At 35.1% G+C, this 13372-nt stretch overlaps 1 protein-coding gene across 1 annotated transcript; it reads right to left on the bottom strand.

Moving 5' to 3' along the window:
• Positions 1-673: 673 nt before the first annotated feature.
• RBP2 (retinol binding protein 2) lies at positions 674-11517 on the bottom strand (the record flags this gene model as incomplete). Its single annotated transcript, XM_082003616.1, has 4 exons — positions 674-727; positions 2350-2451; positions 5526-5704; positions 11445-11517. The coding sequence occupies 4 exons, from the start codon at positions 11515-11517 to the stop codon at positions 674-676; spliced, it is 408 nt and encodes a 135-aa protein (XP_081859742.1).
• Between the last annotated feature and the right edge of the window lie 1855 nt (positions 11518-13372).

The raw sequence follows: 13372 nt of genomic DNA on the forward strand, positions 1-13372 counted from the left end.
TGTAAAATTTGCTTCAAACAGCGGACTTCTCCACTGGGGTTATTAGTAGGATGCCAGTTCTAACTGGAGGTTAGCAGCATTGTCAGTGATCCACGTTAGGACTGTATTAAGGAGCTACAGCATTTCACGTTGGCCATGAGACATTTATCAGGTGGTAACTTCTAGCAGCTATAGACCTGGGCCAAATTCAAATGAATAACCTAGATGTGAAAGGCCATGTATCATGTTCAGTGAGCCAGTTGCCTGAAACTGTGGACTTAGTGATCCAGGACTAAATTAAATAGAAACAGTCCAATGAATGTCCAATTTTACTCAGTCATCCAAATATATTACAGCACTGAGGAGAGATATACCATGGTTGAGATAATTGTGACTTAATTTTCAGCCTTGTTGCTAAAGGCCATTTCTCTGGACATGATTACAAACATGTAGGAAAGCATTATTTGAAAGACAATTACTTTTATTTAACTCCAGACTGAAAGGGAAAGGAATTTATGATGTTTGTAACTGTTTGATGTTGTTTCTATAAAACGTGTTTGTTTCCATAAACAAGCACAAAATACATTCACATAGCAGTGTCAAAGAATTATTGCAAATCTGGCTTGGTTCTTCTTTTTAGACAAAACATAACAGCATAAGAGTGATGAACATCTGGGTGGCTTTCTGGTCAATTTTAGTTTTTCTTCTTAAATATCTGATGGCACACCTGGTCTTCACATGTCAGTTCCTACAGTATTAAAACAATTAGTAAGTATATAGTGGTACAAGTTGTATTTTGCATACACAGCAGATCCTACCAGAAATTACTACAACTAAGGCACTGCATTAAAAAGATATGCTTATGAAAAAGAGAACAGAAAGAATAGTGTGTTATATGTAACCAATCAGCTGGCATGCACCACATGTTTCAGTAATTAGATTTTGACACTTGAATTGAGCTCTAAGAAAAATACACATGAAAAATGCATAAAAATTGCTCTTTAATGAAAGACTTTTTCATGCTCTGTTTAAAACAATATACTGTAATAGTTTATAATTCACGTTACCTCATAGTTAATGAGAAGCAATGAAATAAGGAAATAAAAAAAAAAGGAGGATGCTTTTAAAAGATGAGGACATTTGCTTCAGATGTGCACCCAGCCACTTTTCAGGGACCGGAACAATAAACCATTTTTGCCCAATGTTGCAGCTGACCTCTTAAAGACTGGCACACCTGCACATTGCAATGCAGTCAGTTTGTCTTCTGATTAGCCAGCATTCCTGTGCCAAATAAGACTTTGAAGTTAGCTGAAGCTGGCTTTTTGGCTAGTTTGGTTGTAAGAACCTACTTGGTCTCTGTGTTTCCACCACTCAGCCTGAATCCTGTTGCCAGTATGTAGGACCTTTGTTAGGTCAGTTTTTGAATATATGTCAAAATAGAGTTGAAAAAGTGTACTGGACAATTGACTTTTAGTTAAGTGGAAGAGAGTGTTTTTTAATTAATTGCTTTGACTGTTCAAGCATACAGACTTGAGGCAATGCAGTTGGCCATACCAGCTATCTGTAGGGTAAACTTGCGAAAGGGTAGGTATCTAGATGCAAATCATGAGATAGAACAATGAGCTCTCATCCATAATCTTTCTGCACCCACCTATTGCGCCATCCGACATTGTCATGCTGATTTCTTAATTGCTCTCCCAAGAAACTCTGGAATCATTATCATTATGTATCTATTATTTTGAAATCTTTCTGGACTTCACTGACTGCTTATTTCCTGCACAGACTCTTCTGGCCTCTCTTGGTCTCACCTCATTTATCTTTGGGCTCCAGCTTACTAACTCAGATGTATGAATGTTTTGACTTTTTTATTGTACTAGCACAACATTATTGTGGTGTAGGTTGTTTGCAGGATCCTACTGAGTATCCAGAGGTTTCTGATCTGTATTACAGCATAGTATGCTAAAATTTTGTAGTGCTTCTTTCAGAACAAAAATTAATATTTTTCTTGCAGTCTGTCCCATACTGTTTGGTTTTTTGTTTTGTGTTTGTGTGGGTTTTTTTTCCTACAAGTGATTGTATAAGAAGGAGATGATGTTAGAGGTACAATGTAACAAGAAGGGTTAATAGCTGGAGGGTAGTGGACTGGAGCTAAAAACCCACTGCAGGGTTATGACTTAATTGGGAGCAGGTGGGAAGAAACTGAGTCTTCCTCAGTTGTAGCAAAGGGGGGGATTTCCTTAGAGTTCAGAGGTCAGAGCTGTCTAAATAAAGACCATCCTAACGAGAAGGAGTTACAAACCCTTTGAAATGGAAAACCGTACTTTGTTGCAGTCTCAATTATATGCTATGTATCTGTATAGCAGCCCTTACCAGATGCAGTAGGTCTCCTTCAATCCAGTGCTTCCAGCCCCTGTTTTTCTTTTCACCTTTTTGAACACATACCAGTTTGTCACCATCCCAGGTCACTAGTGTCTGCATGAATCAGATAATTAACTCGGATATGTTAACGAGAAGTTTATGAATACGTGAAAATAATACATATTTGCAGTGTTTTCACAAAACAATGGAAAGCCACAATTACAGTTGCTTCCTACCATTCCCCATCTTTGACCTAAAAAACCCCAAATCAACCATTCAACCAAAACCTAAATGCATTCAAGATGACAACAGTGTTTTGATGTGAAGTTTTTACAGTGCTTTGTGGTTATTTCCATATATTTCTTCACATACACAAATGTAAAGTGTTCATACTAACGAGTGATTTGCTGAGTGAATTAACAGATACTTGTGCTATGTGTACCAATTTTATTTTTCTTTTCTTGCTGTTTAAAGCCATTAATAACAAGATTATAAGGTTTCATGAACCTGGGGGCTTATACCAACTAGTGTCATGCTAACATGTTTTCGAGCTCTGCATAAAATTACAAGAGGAAGTATATGGTAATATAATCTCATACAATAAATTTATTCTTATATTTTCATGCACTTTCGCAAAAGATCTTTAAAGAGATATGATCATAAGCTGGACAATGTGCTCTAGCTGACCCTGCTTGAGCAGAGGGGTTGGACTAGGTAATCTCAGGAGCTTCCTTCCATCCTCAACCATTTCATGATTTGGTGTGATTCAGAGTCTATCAGTAATAAACAAGGTACTGGGTATGCAGACTCTTTTCCAGGAGAAGGATGACCATATCTGTAAGGAAGAGTTCTCTTTACAGGCTAAATTCTTTACTCAGATACACTAGAGTACACTCAGAGCAACTTTGTTTGAATTGTTCTAGATTTGAACCATTGTACTTTAGGGAGACATTTAACCATGTATCATAGGCAAATCCTCATCAGAGACCAGTTACAGTCAGTGGAAGTTCAGTTATTAAAAAGCTCCAAGAGTATCGTGAGCTTAATTCATTTTCTAGTTCAGTGCTGGATGATGTATTTCTCTTATGAGGGAGCTTTCTATTAATAACAAGACAAAACTCATTCCATTTCAGTTAACTTCTTTCTTATTTACAGAATTTTTAAGCTACATGCTCTTTAAATTATCCATGCCCTCTTTACATTTAAACGCTGCCTAGCAGTTTTATTACCTTCATCTAACTTCAATGTGTTTGAGGCATTGTTTTGTTAATAAAATGACCGGAAAATTCTTTTAGAGCAGTCCAGAGAATAATGGCATGACATGCTTATGTTTTCCTTCTTCTCTTGTTAGAAAAAAATAATATAATTTGTTTAGAAAAGAATATTGGGCAAAAATTATTAAACCAGGTAGGGTTGTAATTGTACAAGCTGTGTTTCCTTCTCTCCTTCCAAATAATTGGTAATGAAGAGGAAAATCTGCAAGTGAAATGATTTTGCACAGAAAGGCGATGGCTTTGATAGTGGTGAAGAGCACTAGAGGAGCATTAGTCTATGGATTTAAGCCGTGATGCAACTGATGAGTCCTTAGATCCTTACTAATGCCTTCAACTGATCTAAAGAGATGTGGGAGCAATGTTTTAAAGCATAAACTCTTTCACGGGAATATGTCCCTCCCAGTGCTTATTGGAGAAAGTGATAGGAAGAAAATTTAGAGAGAGGGATATTCAGGATACCAGAAAAAAGTGGTGGTTATTATTTGATGGCTTGCAGCGCTGTGAATGAGTAATAATTTGAAAGAAGTCATAGGAATTACACTGCACAAAGTTAGTTTGAGAATGAAAAGTGATCTGTAGTGAAAAAACAATGTCTCCGGTGAAGGATGATATGAATAATGTAAATGTAAACATGTCCTTTCTGCTGCCACTTTCCTGTGGCAATTGCCAAAACAAAACAGGTCTTGTTGACAGTGAGGTTTGATCTCAGCTTCTCGGAGTTTGGCAACAAATTCTGAAGTCTTGTTTATTGAGAATATACTGATGGAAAAGACAGCATATGTTTGGAGAAGAGCAAGAGAGCTGAGAGCTGAGTGGAAGAATAAAACTGTGCTAATGGGCAGAAGAGTTGATGTGGGTAGATTCAGTGAATGATGACAAAGGCAGGTGATGCTAGGTTAGCAAGAGTCTGAAGGGGGCAAACAGTGGAAATCTACTGGCCTTTCTACCTTGGAAAATCTTGCTTAAGTATTTTAAGGGTGAGAAGAGAGTAAAACAGAGGCATTATTGATACAGAAACATGAAGCTGAATTCAGTAAGTGAATTTAATTAGTGCTTGTACATATTCTTTTCCTCACTGACTTCCCTGATACAGCCTTGTTTGAATGCCTCACGGGAACAGACTTACTAGCTGACTGTCTGTCGTAGGAGGTAGGCACGGGCTAACACACAATATAGTCCTTGATCCAAACGTCACTTGTCCACATATCTCACTGAAAGGTGTCTGAACATATGCCCACGGTTTCCTAGGGGAATTTTGAGGTCATTCAAGGTTGAGGTTACTCCTATAATCCTAAAGATATTAAAGCATGCACTGCAGGGCCTCCTTGCCTGTCTACCATTGCCAGTAGGCCTGCCACCCATATCAGTGGTAGCTTTAGCTCATGTTTTTTTCTTGTCCCTTCCCAAAGCTTCCTTAACATTAATCGCTGAGTGCAGGTTTATTTTTAATAGTGTCCAGCTGTTAAACTGTCCATCTGAAGTTGAGCAGGCTCAGATTAAAAATGCAGTGTGAACCTAGCCATTCAGGACTGAAAATTTATATTGAGAGAGAGAAAGTCCTAAATTCAAAGGGATGAATTTACAGTTTCATTAAAGAAGATTCATAGGTAAAAATACAGTTTTGCAACTTTCTAAATATATAAAGGTGTATCATAGAAAAGCTGGAAAAAACCCTGCTAGAAAACCCTGTAATTAATGGTTGTCCTCATGTGTCTGAGTAATGATTTGCATTTATAATAAATGCTTGTAGCATTAAAGAAAACTGTCTCAAGATGCAAATTATTTCTGCTTTATGAAAATCCTCCGACGTCTGTAAGATATTGGTGGGGTTTTTTCATTTATTCAGCTGATTTTTGGAACTGCTCACTCCTGGTGCTGACTGTAGTGTAAATATATCAGGTATTGAATTTTTACCTTTACCACTCGGTTATCCAGTCCTTTGGTATGTTCCTCAAACTCCACTCCCACAGTGTAATTCAGTTCATAGTTTCTGAAAGTACTGAGTGTTTTTGTTTTAAAATTATCTCCATCTTGAATAATCTCCTTTGTTTGTTTCAAGTGTTTTGCAATCTTACGAGTTGTAAAATCAATATCTGCCAAAAAACAGGAAAGAGGATATTCCAATGAATATTCCAATGTTTGTATAAAAAACCACAGCACTTGAATTTACACATAATATAAACCCAAAACATTTTATGTGGCACATAGTTCCATAAATGATGCCTTTACCTGCAACATTTTGCAGATAAAAAGATAATTTCAAATAAAAATAATCTTGTGTTTGCAAGTGGACTTTCAGTTTGAGGGTCTTCCACTGATTATAAATTTATTTATTAACAGGGTATCTGTGGGAAAGTTGTGAGCAGAGCTACAGCGTACAACCAGTAGTGCATAGATGCTGGCATGTTAAATCACCTGAATCTCCAGGTTTTTTGGAGAATGTGAAACAACAGGGGCTACTAAGACTGACATTGCCTTTTTGGCCTCACTCACACATGAAGCTGTGGGATGCCAGGAGTGCTATTACCATCTTATGCTTGGGAGCCATTTCCTTTTCTAAGCATGCAGTGTAAATCATGTAGCTCTTAGGCATATGAGGGTACTGATACGTGTCCTGAAGGGTTACAAATGTTGTCCACCCCCAAAAGAAGGATCTCAGAGTAACATTCCTTTTCAGAAAATGAGCATGTTAGAATGAGTATGTAATTAAGGGATTTTGGCATGTTACTTTTATGATGAATTTATAGTCTGTGGGAGTATAGAAGAGGTTAATTAATTAATTTAAAAATAATAAAAATTATACTAATGAATAAAAAAGAAACCATGAAATAAAAGCCTGACATCCATTATTGTTAGATGGCAGACACAGAAATAAATTGTAGTTTAGATGTTAAGGGGAGACAAATTCAAAGTCAAAAAAGTATCAAACTACACCATTTGACAGTTCCTGTTTAATATTCTGTCAACATTTTATGCAGTACTGATCTCCTTAAGATCCTTATTTTGTTCATGATGAAGACTAACATTATAATGTAAACAACTGCTTGCAACTGAGTGCATTGAAAGTTACCGAAAGGACAATATATATTACCGTGATGACAGTTTGCCCCATACAATCCACCTAATGCCAGCTGCATTACCATCTGCAATAAATATTTCTGGCCAGCTGGCAGTGAATCTTATTATGGTCCTATATGCAAATGAAATAATCTCACATGCTTCTGCAAGAGATTGAAAAATGGTTTTGGTTTGTTAGCCATTGTTAATCATTGTCAGCTCAGCAATGCCACATACTAATGGAGTCCTTTTTCTTTTGGTAGATTCATTATAGTACTTGTGAAGTACTAATCGAGTTGAGTAAGAAGATTGGCTTGAAAAAAATTGTAACTTTTTAACATGGGGAATAATGTTCTTGTTCAATATTTACATTCAAGACTCCTTGCGTATATTTTATCTGCTGTGGTGGATTACAGGTATCACTGGGTCTGATTTATAGCCAGGTAACATAAAATTTAGTTCTCTCTGAGGAAAAAAAAAGTCTAGACTTCTAAAGAAATGCTATTTCTGAGTAATATATTAGTCTTGTAGCTCCTGGAGAAAAATCAGGGGAGGTTTTATTAAAGCATGGTTTTCATAACTGCATTTTGAACAATACAAGCAATAAAAATGATATATTGTTCTATTATAGTAGATTAAAATACTTTGTAACACATTTATGATAAAATCTGGCTTAAAGTTTCTGGCTTAAAGGGCAAAACTATTCTTTAATTAAAGTATAGGTATGTGTATGCATTAATTAAAAGGACGGATGAATTTTAAAAAAACAAAACCTCAGTGTGCTTTGAATCTGAGTACTTTAATACTTAAAATATCAGCCACATGTAAAAGTGTGAGAAACAGAGCAGAAGAATATGTTTTCACCCTTTCCATGTAATTTCCATTCTGAGAATCACCTATAGCCATATGCATCTTTGCATTGTTTTTAGTTTTGGTTTTTTTTGGTAATTCATTGGCAGTTTTTAATTAGTAAAACTTAGAGTATATATATGCATGTATACACAAAAAATCATGGTGTCTTTATGAAGGGTCAGATCCAGACAACTGGTACAAAGAGCACCTTTACCCCAACCAGTTGCTGGCATTCTTATAGGGAAATTAGCTTGAAAATTTTATCAGAAATTTCAGTGAGTACCTCTCCAGTACAGCCTGCCTAGGGTAGGCAATGAATCAAAGCCTTTCCCAGTTCAAAGACATCTATATTGCATTCCTTATTCTAACACATTCTTCCTCTTTCTTTGTTTCAGGCTATTGAGTGGGTCAAGTTCTTTTATTCTCATGAACTGTTACTGTCTTTCTTTAAGTGGGCTTCCCAGACCCCATTGTAGGCTGAATCCATCCATTTTTCTCCCAATTTTCCCTGGGGATCAGAAGATCAGACAGTAATCAAAAATCCACTTCATTTAATAGTAACAAAGTCATAATTTATCCACTGACTGAAATGGTTCTAAGGATGCCAGTGAGATGCAGTGAGTAAGTGCTGTAGACCAGCTCATGCTAGTATTTATGGTACAAAAAGAATTCTAAAATTGGAAAATAGAGTACTTATTATAAAAGGATCAGAATATAAGGATGATAATAATTAAAGTTTATTTTAAAGCTCATATAATTAATATTTGTATTATGACAGTAAGACACTAAATTCTTATTGAATTTGAGTGAAAATCACAGTTTAAATTCTACATTGGGTAAATTAAAATTCAAAGAAATGCATGTTATTGACAGCTGGTATCCTTTTCCCTGAGTTTTTTCCTGAATATTAAGACAAACACAAATGAAAAGTTATAGCTCAATTGAAATAAACAATACAAGAATCTCATCTGATGATACCCCGGAAGGGAAGAAAGGAACAATAATGAAATGGCCACTACAACCAAATGAAAAGATACCACCATAATTACAAATCCTTTTAGAAAGGAAATATGCATACCACAAGTATTTAATTCACATCCTAAAAAATAAGGAAGGAATTCACCTAAAAAGTAAAGAGATTTTTTTTCAAGATAACTATCAAAAGAGAGTTATCAAATATGATGAAATTTATCGCTATGAAACAAGGCAGAACTAGAGCAGGATGACCATCATGACTGGTGGTTAAAGTAACACCCCACGGAAGTAAGTCAGGTCTTTGAGCAAAGAGCTGAGACAGGACTGAAGCAGACCCAAAGCAGAGAGAACTGGGCTAGAGGCAAGAATTGTAGGTAAGAACAGAAATTGAGGCAGGCAGTGAGAGAAGGTAGATGAAGATGGCCTGGAATAGCCGATTTGTGAAAACTAAGAGCTGACTTTGTATCATCCAGACCAACAGGCCCTGTTGGGGTCTGTTTTTTGCAGTTGTTTCTGCAAAAACAAGTCTGTTTCTTGCAGTTGGCATATTTAATGCTGAAATCACATTTCAGTTGCGTATAAAGTAATAATTATTCTTCATGCATAACTGTCAAACACCAGCACTCAAATCACTTCAGTTAGTGTATCTTTCTCCTGAAATTCATTATATTGGCATAACAATTCTTATTTTTTAAAAATCACTTTTTTTTTACCTCACAGGTGTATGTGTGTAGTATTTATAGACTTTCCTGAAGTTATTGAGCTTTTCTCCATAAATGCAAAGGCTAAAATCTATGAATAGTGAAACTTGCATTTCTCTCTTAAAAGAGTTGAAGCTCTGAGGAAATTATAAATATTTTCAATTGTTGTTGAACAATGCTGAGATTTTATTTTTATGTGCTTCTCTTTGAATCTGAACAGATAAATAAATAAGGGTTGATTGTTTTATGAGAGTAAAACAAGTAGAAAATCAGTTTAAAACATCAGATTTTTCATCCCTAAGTCAGTCACTAGTGTAGACATTGAGAATTACTTGAAAATTGCTAGATTTAGTTACCTGATTACTTTCCATGTGTTAGAATCTTCTTCCTAACAAATACATTTTCTTAGCTTGTGGAAGATGGCTATACAATGTACTCATTGATTTTGAACCACTGAATTGTTATCAAAATCTACATCTTTACAAGTAAATATTTTGGAATCTGAGGAAACAAGTGCTTTAGATCTCCATTAACTTGATGCAACATCTTTTGAACAAAGCACAAGAAGCCACAGGTCTGATCTCAACTTCTGATAAAAAGTGCAAGGTACTTTGACCTGAAAAAGCTCCTGTTTATCAGCAGCACTCTTACAGTGGTGTCTGCCACTGTAGAAAAGCAGAAAAATAAGGAGAGTAAATGCTGAACAGAAGATAGGAATCAATGACTACTACACAGAAAACAATGAGACATCTGGGAATGAAAAGCCCCTGAGGGCTACCAATTATAAGTGTAAAAATAAAATACAGGTTTGATTTTTGCCACACGCTAATTAATGATTCAGAGCCAGACAGTGTCCTCCAATCTAGGTTAAATTAACCAACTATAAGGACTATTTTTCTCGTATAAGTTTTATAGACATCCTGTGTGGTAAGGAAACAATGGTCCTTTATGCCTGTCATCTGTGATGTAGTAGAGCTGGGAGAAGATTCCCGATTCTAAAGTTTATACTTCTCATGTATATATAAATCTAACTCACAAACTTCTTGTGTTTTTTGGAATGTAGCTATATTACTGCAGTGGTAGAAACGTGGTAAGCGTTCTTTCAATGCCAATCCAGAGTATACTGAAGGAATTCTTGAGAAATGTTGATGTCTTCTATTATTTCTTCTTTCAGCAAATTACAGATCTACATCTCTGCTACCCTAAGTAGAGGAAGGATTTCCTGCACACTACTTGCATAATCATAATGACCTCGAGCAAAAGGTTTATGCCTTTACAAGAACAAAAATGCTTGAATGGCAATTTATATTGAAAATAATAGCTGCAGCAAAAGAAAACATTTCTGTCATAAAATTATCTTGTCATTACAAAAATTGAGTCTGTCAGTGTGGGGAAAAATAAATCTACAAACAACATAAACTTGATCTTGATATGAACTGACAAGAGTATTGCTTGCATTCAGTTAACAGTGTTTTGGTATTCTAGCATCTACGAAGAGTATACTTAATATCCTATCCAAGGGATACACAAACTGTAGCTATCAGGCTGCTAATGATAAAGAGGCTAACAAAGCAGTAAATAAAAGTTGCCTAAAAAGCAGAACATCTCTTTTTGCATGTACACATGTATCGTTCTCATCAATGATCATCATAGCCAAGTGAAATAAAGCTTACTTAACGATGTTAACATACGTTTAAGAACTCCTGTGACCTACGTCTCCTTGCTGTGTAAGGATGACTCCCACAAACTTTGTCAGAAATATTTGCCCATTTATCTTTAAATGCTTTTATTGCCTTTACCATGCAACTGGTACATATAATTTCGACTAGTTCAAAGCACTAATTAAGTACTAAACACTATTGTTGCTTTGGTGATATGGAATATCCTATTCCTCTTTAACAGAGCCAACCAGGTTGTGGCTTGACTGTTACAGTAAGTATATACCAGGAATAAAAAAGGGCTTCTGTATCTGAAAACCTGTTGGCCTTTTTTTTCCCGCAACTGTATCTGTTTTTTCATTTATCTAAATAAAGACTAATATCTTTGGCTACAAGTCTTCTCTTGCTTATATACTTAGATCATTGTAATTATAAGTATGTTACAATTACTTGATTTTTTATGTGATTGCCAGAAACCCTTATGCCACAATGCACTTTACAGAAATATTCTCATTAATTTTTAGAGGGATTTTATTTATAGTTGAAACATTTTCTCTTTACCTCTATATAGTTAATATTTTTTCATTTACCTAAAGCAACCATGTAGCCTTCAAAGTTTTCATTCGTTTCCATTTCCCACGTCCCATTGTAATCAGCAGGCATGGTGGCAAGAGCTTAAAACCAACTTCAGGTTGAAAGGTGAGGCTGGAAACAGGATCTGCTAAGAGAATGTTTTATAAACCTTTTCCTATCTTTCTTTATAAGGGTTATGGTTTTCTAGATAATACAGTTTAAGGGTCAGAGTGATAAGCCTAGAAAACTTCGCTTTCATTAACAAAGTTCAGTTGAACAGCTGGCAGACAAGGAACACTTTCTGAAATATATAGTAATACAGGATATGATTTTACACTGACCTTTGTAAAGAACTACTAGCTATTACGGGATACGTTTGAAATAGATTGAACACAGTGGCAAATTTTACAACCCAGTTAAAGTTTCCAAGGTGAATTCTCTTTTTCAGTTCCTTTCTATGTGTCACATTTCCCTATGAAGAACCAGTCTTACAGAGCTGACACACCCAGAACTCCCATTTAAGACTGATGGAGGTCTTGAATGTGCAACAAATGCAAGGCAGGGCAGAAAAGTGAATATTTCTGTTGAAAATATTTTTGTTTTCCTTTGATTTTCAAAATTTCCTTTGATTTTCAAAATATCTGTATACCAATAGCTGTACTTATACCAACTGTACTTCCATATTTTTGTTTAAATTTAACAGCAAGTGTAACAAATGTAAAGTAAATGAAAATCAATCATAATTAGTATCAATCCTACCCTAAAAATTATTTTTTAATTACTCTGAAACATAGCAGTTTGTGTTACAAAGGTATTTTTCGTCCAGCAGCATTACATTGTTGTGGGGAAAAGCACAGATTTCAGTTGTGCAAATAAGCACATTTAGAACGGAATGGAGAATTTGGATGTGCAGTAGAACTTTATAGGAATTTAAAGTAAGCACTAAAAGCAAATTAATATAAGTCAAGGTTTTAAACTATTTGTCTTTAACTAGTCAAGATAACTTACAGATGGCTCTACAGATAAAATAACTGAAGTGATCAGGAGTCCAAAACTCCTTGCTTTTCTTTCTCTCTGCTTTCTTTTTATTTTTTTTTTAATGGGAATATTATTAAAAATTTTACTAGAAAAGTATTAAGGTCTAGAACTCTGACTCAGAAATAAATAAATTGAAGAGTTACTGATCTTCAAATTCCACAAAATCCCACAAATGAGGAAAAATTACAGAGGGATTAAGAAAGTAAAACCTAAAAAAAGTTGAGAGTTTCTGGGAGCTGAGTTCTTAAAATCACACCTTTGCATGATACTTAAGGAGCTAATTTAAGAGAACGAAAAGAAGTATCTTGATCTATATCTACAAGAGATATTAAGAGGGTTTCCAATCAGACATCAGACAAAAGCTTAAGGAACTGCAGTGACTGAAAGTTGAAGTTAGGTGAATTCCTATATGAATGCACATAGGAAGATATCTGCATTCTTAACTGTAGTTTGTCTATAGGCCAGTTTACCCAGGGAAATTGGTAATCACTGTTTGAAATCTTTAAATAGGCAGAGGGTGACTCTTTAAAACATATGCCTCATTTCAAGCACGATTTATTGGGCTGAACACATCTATTTATATGTTTGCTTCCACTATAAGAATTTCTAAATGAAAAATATGAATGATGTTATGTTGAAAGAGAAATTTGAGAATTTTTGTGCTTAAAACATTGTTCTGTAGTGATTTTATGTAATACTTATGATTGCACAACCTATTTGCAAACCTCAAACCTATTGAGTTTGATTTTACATATATTTGTGTACTTTCTTTCTTTGCCGCCTCATTGCATCAACATTAATAAATACATTATTATTATTTATACATTTTATGTATATAGTCAAAGATTCTATAAAACTAAGAAAAAGAAAAGGTTATAATTCCCAAGTCAACCACTCACAACCACTC

The sequence above is a fragment of the Phaethon aethereus genome, assembly GCF_964289735.1.
Source record: "Phaethon aethereus genome assembly, chromosome: 9".
Taxonomy (NCBI): domain Eukaryota; kingdom Metazoa; phylum Chordata; class Aves; order Phaethontiformes; family Phaethontidae; genus Phaethon; species Phaethon aethereus.